At 41.4% G+C, this 13,782-nt stretch overlaps 1 protein-coding gene across 6 annotated transcripts in view; it reads left to right on the plus strand.

Annotated features, from left to right (window-relative positions):
- cunh16orf87 (chromosome unknown C16orf87 homolog) overlaps positions 1–13,782 on the plus strand; it is a 39,183-nt gene that overhangs the window by 3,283 nt on the left and 22,118 nt on the right. For all 6 annotated transcript variants that reach the window (XM_020623625.1, XM_020623623.1, XM_020623626.1 and 3 more), the window contains exon 2: positions 1,473–1,569. In XM_020623625.1, coding sequence (XP_020479281.1) covers positions 1,473–1,569 — 97 coding nt within the window. The remainder of the gene's footprint in view (positions 1–1,472; positions 1,570–13,782) is intronic.

The following is a 13,782-nucleotide window of genomic DNA, read 5'->3' on the forward strand; positions in this document are numbered from 1 at the left end:
TCGGGCTACGACATATTTTACAGATCGTTTGAATCTGCGCCTCGTCGCTCTTCAAAAAGCCAAACCACTTCCATATAATCGAATTTGTGCTACCTTGTTTGTCGACAATTTCATCATTTTTGACTACTTGCTCGATGTTTGTCTCACTTTCGCCACTGCTTTCACTCATTTTTGCTGTCCTCGTCTCCAGCTTGTTTTGCAAAGTGCCATAGGAAATTAACTAACTTTGTTCTCTGATGTGCACGTTTAAAGCTGCATGTTGATTGGCTCTTGTCGCATATTGCTACTGTGTGATTGGCTCTTACAAATCCATATCGAGTAAAAATGCCAAGAGCTTATCGTTATTGATATCGATTTTATTGCGATTCGATATTATATCATTTATCGGCACAGCACTACTCTAGTCTGGCTTCTTTATATCTCTGTGTCAGCAGTGGGTCCCCTGGGTCTCCTACCATAGCGTCCCTTGACATTCAGATCGCGACAGATCTGACACTGTTGCACCCTGTGCCTGCAGGTCAGGTTGGATTAGTTTGGAAGTTGATCGAAGTTCTTTATCCACCATTCCAACAATCCTTTGTTGCAATCTGTCATCTGTTTTCTCTTTCGTCCATGTTCAGGGAGATTAGCTGCAGCGCCATGGGCTGTAAACTTCTTGACAATGTTACACAGTGGACACAGGAATAGTCAGATCTCTGGACATGGACTTGGAGTCTTGAGACTGTCCAGGTATTGGACACCAATTCTTTGCTCTTCTTTCTTTTCTCCATGCTCAGTGTGGTCCACACCACACAAAGGTTGAGTCAACTTTTCTCCATTTTAACTGGTTGCAAGTGTGATTTCTATGTTGCCAGCACCTGTTGGTTGCTAAAGGTGAGTTTAAGTGGATTCCCCCGGACCACAGTACCTGTTTGTCTTGACTGTTTGAGGCCAGTGTTTCTGCCGAATGTGATGTGTTGCTGGTTAACAAGCGGATTAACGACCCATGATGTTATTGTTGGTTCTACGCTAGAAGTTACTATGTCTGCATTATGCCAATTAAGATATGGGGTTTCTCAATTACCCACTTTGTTTAGAGTGTTACAAATCTCTTTTCATCTGTACATATACTGCTGTTTACCTATCATATTAATTAATGCAGTTGCAGTTTGTTGTGCTGTCCACATGCGACACATTAACGAACTATCCTTTGGTTTTTAGGAAGAGGCTGTCAGGTTTTATCTTTCTGAAATAATTGCAGACTATTTGGAGTTATGATGGGTGCAAAGCTAATATAGAGGTACCCAAGATTAAACATTAAATGGCTGGAAATGAGCAGCCATGGGGACTTAATGTGTGAACTTGCACAATTTACTTTGTTTGAATTCTCACATCATAAAACAACCTTAAAATAATTGCCACACTGGCTAATAGTTGTGCTCTGAAGATGCTACCGTAACAGTAATTAAGTCTTCTGTTATGTTTATCTCTAGATTCCTGTTGCATGCAAGTCCTGCCCATGTGGTTATGTGTTTATTAGCAGAAAACTCCTAAATGCCAAGTTAAATGAACGTCCTTCAGCAATAGCAGGTAAGGCTCATCTTGCATAATGCTAATGAATTAAGATTAACACAAGGTTTAACTACATTTTCAAAGGTTTAATTCATTATTCTAAGCATGTTGAGCAAATTATTAAAAGGAAAATGAACCATAACTCTTAAATAGGGCTGAATGATTTTGGAAAATGTAGCTGTGGGTTTTTTTTCTTGTTTTTTTTTTTTTTACAATGTTGTAATTTAATATGGGATCTCTCCCCCCCCTTAAGAGGATATGTTTACCTTTCTTAAACTTCTCATATACTCTTTTGTCAACAGTGTAAATTCCAGTGATTGCTGCTGTCTTTGACAGCAATCCTTGATACCCATGCTTTTTAAAAATCTTTCATCATCCTGAGGCCTCCCCTCACGAAATAAAATTCAGTTCATTTCAATTTTGTCTGTATAGTGCCACTTCATAACAAAAAATCACCTCAGGTAGGAGTGTAGCGATCCATCAATCTGGATCTATGCATCAATAATACACCCTGCAATTTGATGACATTGATGCAAAACGTAAACCTGTGTTAGGTGTTTGTTTATTCTGACAGTCGGCCACATATGTACGCATTTCCAGTGAAGTGCTGTTTTCTTCAGAATGGACAACAAGCGCCAGGCGGTGCAGCTAGTATTCTGAGACTATGGATTCATAATTCACAAATAGTCCTGAAGAGTTAAAAAATGCGGGAGATCCAGGTGTGATGTGTGTCCTTGTGGACTGATACATTTGCTAATGTAGAGTTCTGTCTGGTGCATTTGCGGGGTAAAGGACAATTTTTATGAGAACTGACTTTGACATGTAACAGCCAAGAAAACATACAAGATAAACTCTCTTATCAGATGCAAGTCGTGGGTATGGTAGCATTTTGGATTAAAAAGGACACATACAAAAGTGAGAATGGAAAGTTTTAACAAAACTCCTACTGCAATTCAGGAAATATGTTTTTTTTTTGTTTGTGTGTAAATATAAATGTAAATGCTTCTTATCTCAAAAGTCAAAGTTTATATTAAATTTGAAGGTCTTTATGGGTCTTCAGTTGTATGTAAATAGCACTTGAAAGTGAACAGAGGAGCTCAGTAAAATTCTAAAATTATACTTTTGTTGCATTTCAATTAATAAAACTGTTATTACATGAAATAGATACAATATGGTTGGATATTGATTGCAGGCCCCTGAATTGACTAGAAATTGCATTGTGGCATATTTGAGTTTCAGCAAACATGGGATCACTGTCTAAGAAAATTGATGTAGGATTGTATCATGATGAGGCTACTGATTTACACCCCTAACCTTAGGGCACTTGACACAGTAAGCTCTAGTAGACCTGACAGTTTTATAGAGAGAAATCCAACAAATATTAGATACCAAACATGGCGCCTACCGAGGCAGACGTGTTTGCGCGTTCCACTCTCAAATGCTGGCTATTTCTTCGTTTTCTTTTTTGTGTGTTTTTTTTATTTTTATTTTTTTACTCTTTCTGTAGTGCACAAATGTCATGCACTGCTAACATACAACAGACAAGCATTGCTGGATATCGCCAACTCACACAGCCACTGGGAATTTACTGGTTTCATACCACCGGAGCTACAACTCATTGTCCGCTCCCGGAACAACAACGACAACCACCATCACCCTTAGGGAGCCCCCGGAGCACCAGGTACAAGCGAGCAGGCTGAAATCAGGAGAGCCAGAGATGGAGACGCAAGCAAGGCAAGCACGGGGGACTCCATGCTAGGCTAAAAGCTTGCGCTACTCGACCGCCACTACCCAGCCTCTTCCTAGCTAACGTACAGTCACTGGAAAACAAACTGGACGAGCAAAGGGCTAGGATTACAGCACAACGGCAAATCAGAGAATACTGTATATCTAATTCTCACCGAGACATTCTGCGATTCAGCTACAAACACACTCTGTACATTGAGGTGACTGCACTGCTGCTTCGGGGAAGGTAAAAGGAGGTGGTGTGTGTGTTTATCACTAACTCGAAGTAGATTTTTTATTGCTGAAATGCCTGCCCTATTATCTAGCAAGAGAGCATAGTGCTGTGTTTCTGGCTGCTGTGTATGTTAGCCAAAGAGTTAATCCCTCAACGGCTCTCAGCAAACTCCATGACGTCATCAGCATGATAGAGACAGCGCACCCCGACGCTATATTTATTGCTGCAGGTGACTTTAACCAGTGCAATTTACTTCTGTACTTCCCAAATATTACCAACCTGTGAACATTCCCACCTGGGGCAAGAACACTCTGGATCATGTTTACAGTAATATACGGGGTGCATACAGGGGTGCACTCCACCCCCTCCTCTGACGCTCGGACCACATTTCTTTGTTCCTGTATCCAGCTTACAGGCAAAGACTGAAACAAACAAACCCTGTCACCAAACAAATTAAATTCTGGACCCCAGAGACTGAAGGCACCCTGCAGGACTGTTTTGCCCAGACAGACTGGGATGTGTTTAAAGCTGCAGCCACCTTGGAGGACTTTTCTGTCAGCGTACAGGATTATGCTGAGTATGTGACCAGGTACATTAGTACCTGTATTGACAATATTGTGCCCACCATACAAGTCAGGAGGTTCCCCAACCAGAAGCCTTGAAAAGGCAGTCGGGTACGCCACATGCTGCGTGCTCGCTCTCATGCATTCAGATCAGGCAATGAGATGGAGTATTAAAGCTGTGAAGTACAGACTGAGGAAAGCCATCACAGCGGCCAAGAGGCAGTACAGAGAGAAGGTGAATGGCTTCTATTCTACTGCTGACTCCGGATGAATGTTGCAAGGCCTGCAGCACATCACAAACTACAGGACTACCACCAGCATCATCAGCTCCACAGACAGCCTGCTGGATGACCTCAACACCTTCTACACCCGCTTTGAGAGCTACAGCACAGAGAGGAAGCACGCACACACCTGGACCCCCCCACCACCACCTTCCCTCCATTAACTGTCTCACCAGGCCAGGTACGCACAGCCATGAGGAAGATCAACCCCCGCAAAGTAGCAGGACTGGTGGACAACATCCCTGGGAGGGCTCTCGGCATGATGGCTGATGTTCTCACCCCCTTCAATCTCTCCCTCAGCCAGAGTAACGTTCCCACCTGCTTTAAGACCACAACCATCGTCCCCCTTCCCAACAAGAGCCCGGTCACCTGCCTGAACGACTACAGGCCAGTGGCACTCGCCCCAATCATTACGAAGTGCTTTGAGAGAGTGGTGCTGGCCTGCATTCAGAGCAGTATATACCACTATTCCCTTTCTCACCTGGAAAATGGAGACTCCTACATCAGGATACTCTTCAGGACGCATCTGGGGGGGTGAGAAAGCAGCCTACAGGATGGAGGTGGCCGATCTGGTGTCACGGTGCAAGGGCAATAATCTCAGCCTCAACACAGGGAAGATGAAGGAGATGATAGTGGACATGAGGAAGGAGAAGAGATCTCATCGGCCGCCGTTCATCCGGGGGCTTGAGGTGGAGTGGGTGAGCAGCTTCAAATACCTGGGTGTCCACATCAGTGAGGACCTCACTTGGACACTCAACACCACACAGTTGATCAAGAAGGCCCAACGGCGGCTGTACTTCCTGAGGAGGCTGAGGAGGTTTGGAATGTCGCCTAGGATCCTTTGCAACTTCTACAGCTGCATCGTCGAGAGCATCTTAACCAGCTGCATCACTGTCTGTTATGGCAGCACTACTGCAAGCGCCTGCAGATATGAAAAATACAGATTCTTTTGCTTTCTGCTGTAAAACAGAGGTAGTGTCACCATCTGAGAGACTTGGTGACAAGAGTGCCACCATTATGAAAGTCTGGAGCCCTGGTGTAGCTGCAGATTAAACATACTGTATCAACTAAATGACTAAGGATCCTCAGCAACTTCTACAGCTGCATCACTGAGAGCATCTTGACCAGCTGCATCACTGCCTGGTATGGCAGCACTACCGCTATGGACCGCAAGCGCCTACAGAGAGTGGTAAAGATTGTGGAGAAGATCACCAGGACTCCACTGCCCTCACTGCAGAGCATTTACCACCGCAGGGTGCATAGGAAAGCTGCCTCCATCCTCAAAGATCACACCCACCCCCATCACGGACTGTTCGCCCCCCAACCCTCTGGCCGGAGGTTCAGAAGTGTGAAGTGTAGGACCTCCAGACTGAAAAACTCTTTCTTTCCCTCCGCCATCAGACTCGTAAACAGCTGAGGAGTTTATTACCAGGAAATACATGATGTACTGTCGACCTGTACTGTTTACATTTTCAGTTTACACATGCAGCATAATTGCACATTGACTATTGACTGCTGCACATGCTGCTCCCATGCAGCATACATTCTCTTATTATATTATATATTTTTATTATATTGCTGCATTTGTTGCTTAAAACGCCTTAGATTTTGTGTTATTTATCTACTTTATATTTCAATTGTATTTTGTGGCGTTCATGTGGACAGCAAAGTAACAATTTCATTGTACAGGGAAACACGTTTCCTAACTGTGCATATGACAAATAAACACTTTGACCTTGAAATCCCCAAACACTTGGTGACAGTGGAGAGGAAAAAATCCCTTTAATGGAAGAAACCTCTGGCAGGCTCTTGGTGAGCGGACTTTCTTTTGTATTATTCACTGCAAACGAGCACTGGAAAGTCTTCCTTCTGTAAATGGCAGTAGCAAGACAAACTCAGCATCCTCATACATGCACCAGTGGTTCTGTGGGTTGGGTTTACTGTTGTTCGGTTTGTTTGTAACACTTTATTTTGATAGTCTGTTGACACTTTGCAAGCCATAAGTAGATATTCAGTTGCATGTCAGTGTATTAGTTGACATCTAACAAGACTCTTTCAACAGACAAGTAACATATGTTGAACTGTCAGTAGGCTATAAATGCATTCCAAGTTAAGATTTTACTAAAAGTGTGTGCTGACTGTCCTGTTTTATGGCAACAGGTTATTTACTGATACTCAACTATCTAGATTGTGTCAGTTTCTTTTAAGTTGACTATCAACCACTCAAAGTGAATCTGTCAGTTGAAAGTCAACCGTGTTGTGTCCCCGTATGATTAAGAGCATGATAGTATACAGTGCATCCAGAAAGTATTCACAGCGTTTGACTTTTCCCACATTTTATGTTACAGCCTTATTCCAAAATTGATTAAATTCATTATTGTCCACAAAATTCTACAAACAATATCCCATAATGACAATGTGAAAAAAGTTTGAAATCTTTGCAAATTTTTAAAAAATAAAAAACAAAAAAAAATTGCATGTACATAAGTATTCACAGCCTTTGCCATGACTCAAAATTGAGCTCTGGTGCATCCTGTTTCCACTGATCATCCTTGAGATGTTTCTACAACTTGATTGGAGTCCACCTGTGGAAAAATTCAATTGATTGGACATGATTTGGAAAGGCATACGCCTGTCTATATAAGGTCCCACAGTTAACAGTGTACGTTAGAGCACAAACCAAACCATGAAGTCCAAGGAATTGTTTGTAGGTCTCCGAGACAGGGTTGTATCAAGGCACAGATCTGGGGAAGGGTACAGAAAAGTTTCTGCAGCATTGACAGTCCCAATGAGCACAGTGGCCTCCATCATCCGTAAATGGAAGAAGTTTGGAACCACCAGGACTCTTCCTAGAGCGGGCCGCCCGGCCAAACTGAGCAATCGAGAGAGCCTAAGGGCCTTAGTCAGGTAAGTGACCAAGAACCCAATGGTCACTCTGAAAGAGCTCCAGCATTTCTCTGTGGAGAGAGGAGAACCTTCCAGAAGAACAACCATCTCTGCAGCACTCCACCAATCAGGCCTATATAGTAGAGTGGCCAGACGGAAACCACTCCTCAGTAACAGGCACATGGCAGCCCGCCTGGACTTTGTCAAAAGGCACCTGGAGGACTCTCAGACCATGAGAAACAAAACTCTCTGGTCTGATAAAACAAAGATTGAATTCATGTCTGGAGGAAACAAGGCACCGCTCACCACCTGGCCAATACCATTCCTACAGTGAAGCATGGTGGTGGGAGCGTCAGCGGCAGGAACTGGGAGCCTAGTCAGGATCGAGGGAACGATGACTGCAGCAATATACAGACACATCCTTGATGAAAACCTGTTCCAGAGAGCTCTGGACCTCAGACTGGGGCAACGGTTCATCTTTCAACAGGACAGAAACCCTAAGCACACAGCCAAGATAACAAAGGAGTGGCTACGGGACAATTCTGTGAATGTCCTTGAGTGGCCCAGCCAGAGCCCAGACTTGAACCGGATTGAACATCTCTGGAGAGATCTGGAAAATGGCTGTGCATGGATGCTCCCCATCCAACCTGATGGAGCTTGAGAGGCACTGCAAAGAAGAATGGGAGAAACTGCCCAAAAATAGTTGTGCCAGGCTTGTAGCATCATACTCCGAAAGACTTGAGGCTGTAATTGGTGCTAAAGGTGCTTGAACAAAGGCTGTGAATACTTATGTACATGCGATATTTTGTTTTTTATTTTTAATAAATTTGCAAAGATTTCAAAAACTTTTTTTCATATTGTCATTATGGAGTATTGTTTGTAGAATTTTGAGGACAATAATGAATTTAATCCATTTTGGAATAAGGCTGTAACCTAACAAAATGTGGAAAAAGTTAAGCGCTGTGAATACTTTCTGGATGCACTGTATCCTCACTCAGACTCAAATAGCTACTCAACTCTGTTAATTGTCAGCTAAAGATTAGATTATTTGATGATCAACAGATAAGCAACAAATGTGTAGTTGATCATCTATAGATGGCTGTTTGTTACCATTCTCCACTGAGCATCTGTAGATGTGTTAGGACTACCCAATTAAAGTGAAAACAGTTGAGAACTGTACAAAGTGTATAAACAATCTACAGAACATAATAAGCAGGTTTTGCACAGATGAGTAGTAACACTGTGAGCATCTGTGAATTTATGATACCATCAATGAAATGCAGCTCCCCGACACCAGCAGCACTCATGCAGTCCCACAGAAGGACACTGCCACCACGTTTCACTGTAGGCACCATGAATTTTTCTTTGTACCCCTCACCTTTGTGACACCATACAGCTTTGAAGCCATCAGTTCCAAAAACATTTATCTTGGTCTAGGGAAAATACTTTTTTTGTGTGCACAATAACAAATCTTGTAATCACTGGCCTGCATTTGTAGGAGTATTTTGTAGCATAGTGTCCCATAGAAAATGTTGATTCTGAAAGGAAAGGAAAGGTTTTCTGACAAATCTGTTGGGGTGTACTTATTTATGCTGAGCACTGTATCTCTCTCTATCTCAATATCTATCTACTAATTTTCCCATGCAAATACCATGGCAGTGAACAGCCCTAACCTGAATAAATACAGCACAAGTCTTAAGTTTACAATACCTTACTCTCCTTTGACCTTTTTGCTTTTTTTTTTTTTGTTATTGTTGTTTTCTCTGTCCTGTATTTATAACTACAGTCTTTAGTTTTGCGAATTAAATGTTCCACAATGTTTCCTAAATTTGCATTACTGTGTGAAATGAAACTCAAAGCCGCCTTTGTATTCATTAAAGAAAAGTCTTTTTAAAGAAAATACTAATCTCACACACACACAGTAAAGATATCATCTGGACAGCTGCTCAACATCATTTAAAAGGTAATGTAGTCTACAGAGAAACACGTATGGGACTGTGGGTATCTAAATTGGAGAAAATGATACATTCAGGTGGGTGGCGGGTGGATGATTTGTGTGCACATATAAACCACACATCACTACTAAAGATGCAGTAAAAATGCAGTTGTTTTCCCACATCCACAGTATGTCATCTTTTTGATTCCACCTTCAGATTAGAGGCATTAGTCATCCTACACATTGTTTAGCTAAATGCACTAATGGTGACCAGATGAGAGTGGCTGAAATTTGGGACAGGGAGTTTAGTGTGGGTGTGCCATGTTAGAAGGATTAAAATAGCATCATTTGTATTTGTATTAGTATGATGTGTGTGATTTCTAAAGCTGTGTGTACAGCTGATTCAGTTTGATATATCTCAATCATTATGGAAATGGGCACCCGTGTACGAGCTTCATTTCATTCCCATGTTTATACACCACTTGTGCCGGCGCCACCGTTTATTAGACCTAAAGAAACAGAAAACAAGCACACTGCAGTTACTTATTTTACCTGCAATTCGCCAGCAGCAGAACAGATGTCAATACATGCAACAGTTATTTTTTTATAAATACCAATTTACGGGGGGAAATGGCGTGCACCTAGTTTTTATGCAAACACATTTATACATCTGGCCCCAAGTGTCTATGTGTATGTGTAAAGAGAACTGAAGGGAAAACTAAGGTGAGCAGATTAAAGTACTCAGCTCAGCAGTAAGAGCTGTATGAGTCTTGTCTGTCATCACACCTGATTGGTTGCAGGCACACACATTAATCAAGGCAACATTTGGTCAGTACAGAGAGGGCCTGTGGCTGACTAGTGTGACAAAAAGATCACCTATCATTGTGAGGTGTATTAACAACAACAACAAAAATCGGCTCTCATCATCCACGTAAAAGAGCCCGCTCAGAGCTGATTTGTTTGTGACCGACGCATCACTAGTCTGCTGGCTCTATGCTTCACTAGAGAGGAAACGTTTGAGTAAGGTTTATGTTAAGGAAACCAAAAAAAATCCTTAAAATCAAATGGCTGCCAATGCAAGGCTTGTTGAAATGCAAAGTACTGCGGGCACAAAATGAAGATGATCACTTCCCAGACCAAGGACCTTTACATCTGGTAAGTAACATTATAAAATCTTGTAAACTTAAGGGCTTGAAATTTTGTTTTGCAGTTGCATGGCACAACCATGTAGAATAGGAAGAGGACATTTTTTGCAGTGCTGTACTGTACGTTTTATGTTGGTCCTATCTAAAGCTGTGGTTTCCAAATGGCGTGCCATGAGGAAAGTCCAGGTGTGTCGTGGGATTTTGTTCCAACCATAGATTAAAATTAGAGATTTTTTTTTTTCAACAACAAATAAACTAAGTAGGTCACTGTTTGGGATTTGTTTTAATGTTCTTGTGTCAAAATGTTCCCCCTAATGAGTAGACACAATGTTGATTATGTCTATCACACATAGCCCTCTCTGTATTTCTCAGTATAGCAGTGTTTTCAATTCTGCGTCCGACAGCGACGTTCCTGTGCTGGCATACAGGAAGTGATTGGTTTTATGTTAAGACTCAGGGAAGACAACAGTAGCAGGAGCCTGTTCCAGCTGTCTTTATCATCTTGCTTTGCTAGCAGACTGCTGCTACTTGTCTGACTTGCATTCATTTCAGACAATTTATATAAAATAGTTTGTGGCGGAGGGGAATATGCCACCGCCTTGTGGGGGGAAATAATAACCCCTACCCTAAGGAAGACTGAGTGAGTTACAGGATTTGGGTCCCCCCCACCCAATGCTTTTGGTCTCTATGTAACAATTTGTATAGGTTGGTGCTCATCGTGTTGCTATGATGAGCTACAGCCAAGGTGAGGTGGGCTCCAGGACTAACTAACACACGATGGCCCCTGGAGTGTGTATGTGTGCGTGCAGGTGAAAGCTTTTTTTTTTTTTTTAATGCACAGCCCACCCTTCCCAAGACTGACAAGATAAGTGAGACGCCCCCACTCCTTAGAGTAGGAATATAGCTTAAACCAGTTCAAGTTAACGAACCAAAAATAATTAATAAAACAAATAGTTTACTCCTTCTTTTGTCTGGTTCCTTACAAGAAAAGTGATCTCAAACTTCAAACCCAGTTCAGAGTGAAATTAAAGCCATCAAAAATAGACAAAGAAAATATCAATTACCAGTATGTTTCAGTTAAACCCTTAAACCAAAAATGTCCTTTTACCAAAAACTTAAATAACCTTTTCAGTTCAAAGTTCAAAAGTTAAAGTTCACTCCAGGAAATCCAGGAAATCCAAAAGTCAAAAATGACATTCAATCCAATCTCATACGGTGATACTCCAAAACGTGAAATATGACTCACTTGGTAACAATATCCACAGCTCCACTCGAGAGTCTTTAGCACAGTCCAACCTGTATTCTAGTTGAAAAGAAAAGCTCACTTGCTTACCAACATTCCGTGTAAAAGGATGGAAACAGTGTACATCACCATACTTGGGAGATGGATGGAGCGCTGGAGGGTGTCGGGTATGCAGGGTTACATTACTCCACTCTATGACCCCCAGCGATTGCCCCCCCCCGATCCTGCAAACCACAGCTTGGTCCGACGAGGCCACAATCCTGTCACACGGTGATCGGCATAGAAGCAGAAATGCTACTTATACTCAATCCCATCCACCGAACCAGCCAATCTTCCAAAAAGAAAATATGAATTTCGGCATGTGCCCGGTTTGGAGTTTGTGTGAACTAGCAAAACAATGTTCTTGGTGTAAAGCACGGAAAAAACACAGAGAATTAACTTCCAAAACCTAATAAGCTATCACAGGCCTGCAGCCTAGCTTTACACGCGCTAGCGCGGCAAAACTCTACACGTTCCTATAGATGACACGTTCGTTAGCACAAGCGGAGACCTAGAAGCAACGTCATGCAACTCTAAGGCGGGTTATCGGTCTACACATAACTTGTTACAGTAACAAAGGTTATCGAACTTAGCCCGTTCTCCATAACCTCGTCGCAGCTTCTCTCTTCTCTCTCCGCTCGTCTCCCCACACACATGGCACCACCGGCAGTCATCGCGATATTCGTGTACCATTTCAAAATAAAAGTCTTTGCGCAATAGAATTTGTAGGACTCCTACAAGTTACACACTGTAGCTTTAAATAAATTCATATGTTCAATCTGAAAGCATATGATATGGCACAAATGCATTTTTTGGCAAGATGTATTCCAGGAACAAAAACCTCTGATGTGATTTTTGGCTCTTGCTAATTTCATCATGTTGTATTTTTGCTGTAATTTATTTTTCTGGTCTGAAATAATATGTATTTCTGCAGTATTAGGATTTCCTATTAATCAAACGTTTGGGCTTCTGACAGGAGAGTGTGGTGACTATACAATCAGATGTGGCACTGCATTGCAATGAGCTTTATGTTCATTGATTAACAGAATGGCTTATTATTGATGCTTGTAGAATTTGAGCTGCAACATTAGTTAAATAGTAGTTGTTAAGCTAAAGCCCCACATACAGTATATGTAAAACGGATTATGCTTGTGACTTACAGATTGACCAAGCACACATTTTTATGTTTGTTTTGTTTGTCCTTTATAGATTTGCACATGGTTTGCATTTATGGCCAACTCAGGAGAATTTGTGTAAAAAGCCTGAAAAAACACCAAAAGAGAGAGAAAATTAGTTAATATCCTTTCTCACATTAACAACGGCAAGTTCTGCAATAAACATGAGGTAAGTTGATCTACATGTGCAGTACACTTCACTAATTATGGGATCATTCCGTGCCAACGCACCCAAAATTCTGGATTTTTCCTAGTTCGCATCATGGATTTTATTGAAAAAATACTTATCAACTTTTGTTGAGTTGCATACTAAATGATTTCATCTTGTCATCCAACATAGCATGCGAAATGATTGAATTAATTAGGATTGCACTCTTTAAATGCATTGGGTTATATTGTAGTCCATTTAGCAGTAAACCACCCAAACCAGTTTCAGATGGGATTAGCCCAGACTTCTTGTATTGTTTTCAATGCTACTAATTTATTATGTCAGAAAATAGCTTAGAAAGTTTGAAATTGTGAAATAATATACAAGTATTGAGCTAAGGACCTAAGATTAGTATTATGCATACAGATCAAGAGGACATCTCGTGTGCACAATGCCATTACAAAATGTTAACTAAATTTTCCAGAACCCAATTAAAAAAACTATTTCATTCAGATGAAAGAAAAACTTTGATTTTGACACAGGACAATTATGTACATATGAAATAAACCCACAGACTGTCATATTATAGCCAATGAGGAGTACAAAATATTTGCTCATTTAAAAAAAAACTGTAAATCATGGAGGAATAATATTACTTTTTAAACTAAATATGTTTGTAATGAATATAAGGACACTTTCACATAAAATCTTTTCAGAAAATTGAATCATTTTTGGGAAAATCTTCAGTCTAGATGTTAAAATGTGGGTTTTTCAGCTCTGAAACTTCATTTAGGAAAAGTCAGCCATAATTCCGATGGAGAGGGCTCACAGAGTCGGGACAACCACCGATCGCGG

Source organism: Monopterus albus, unplaced genomic scaffold (assembly GCF_001952655.1).
Source record: "Monopterus albus unplaced genomic scaffold, M_albus_1.0 scaffold306.1, whole genome shotgun sequence".
NCBI classification, from domain to species: Eukaryota; Metazoa; Chordata; class Actinopteri; order Synbranchiformes; family Synbranchidae; genus Monopterus; species Monopterus albus.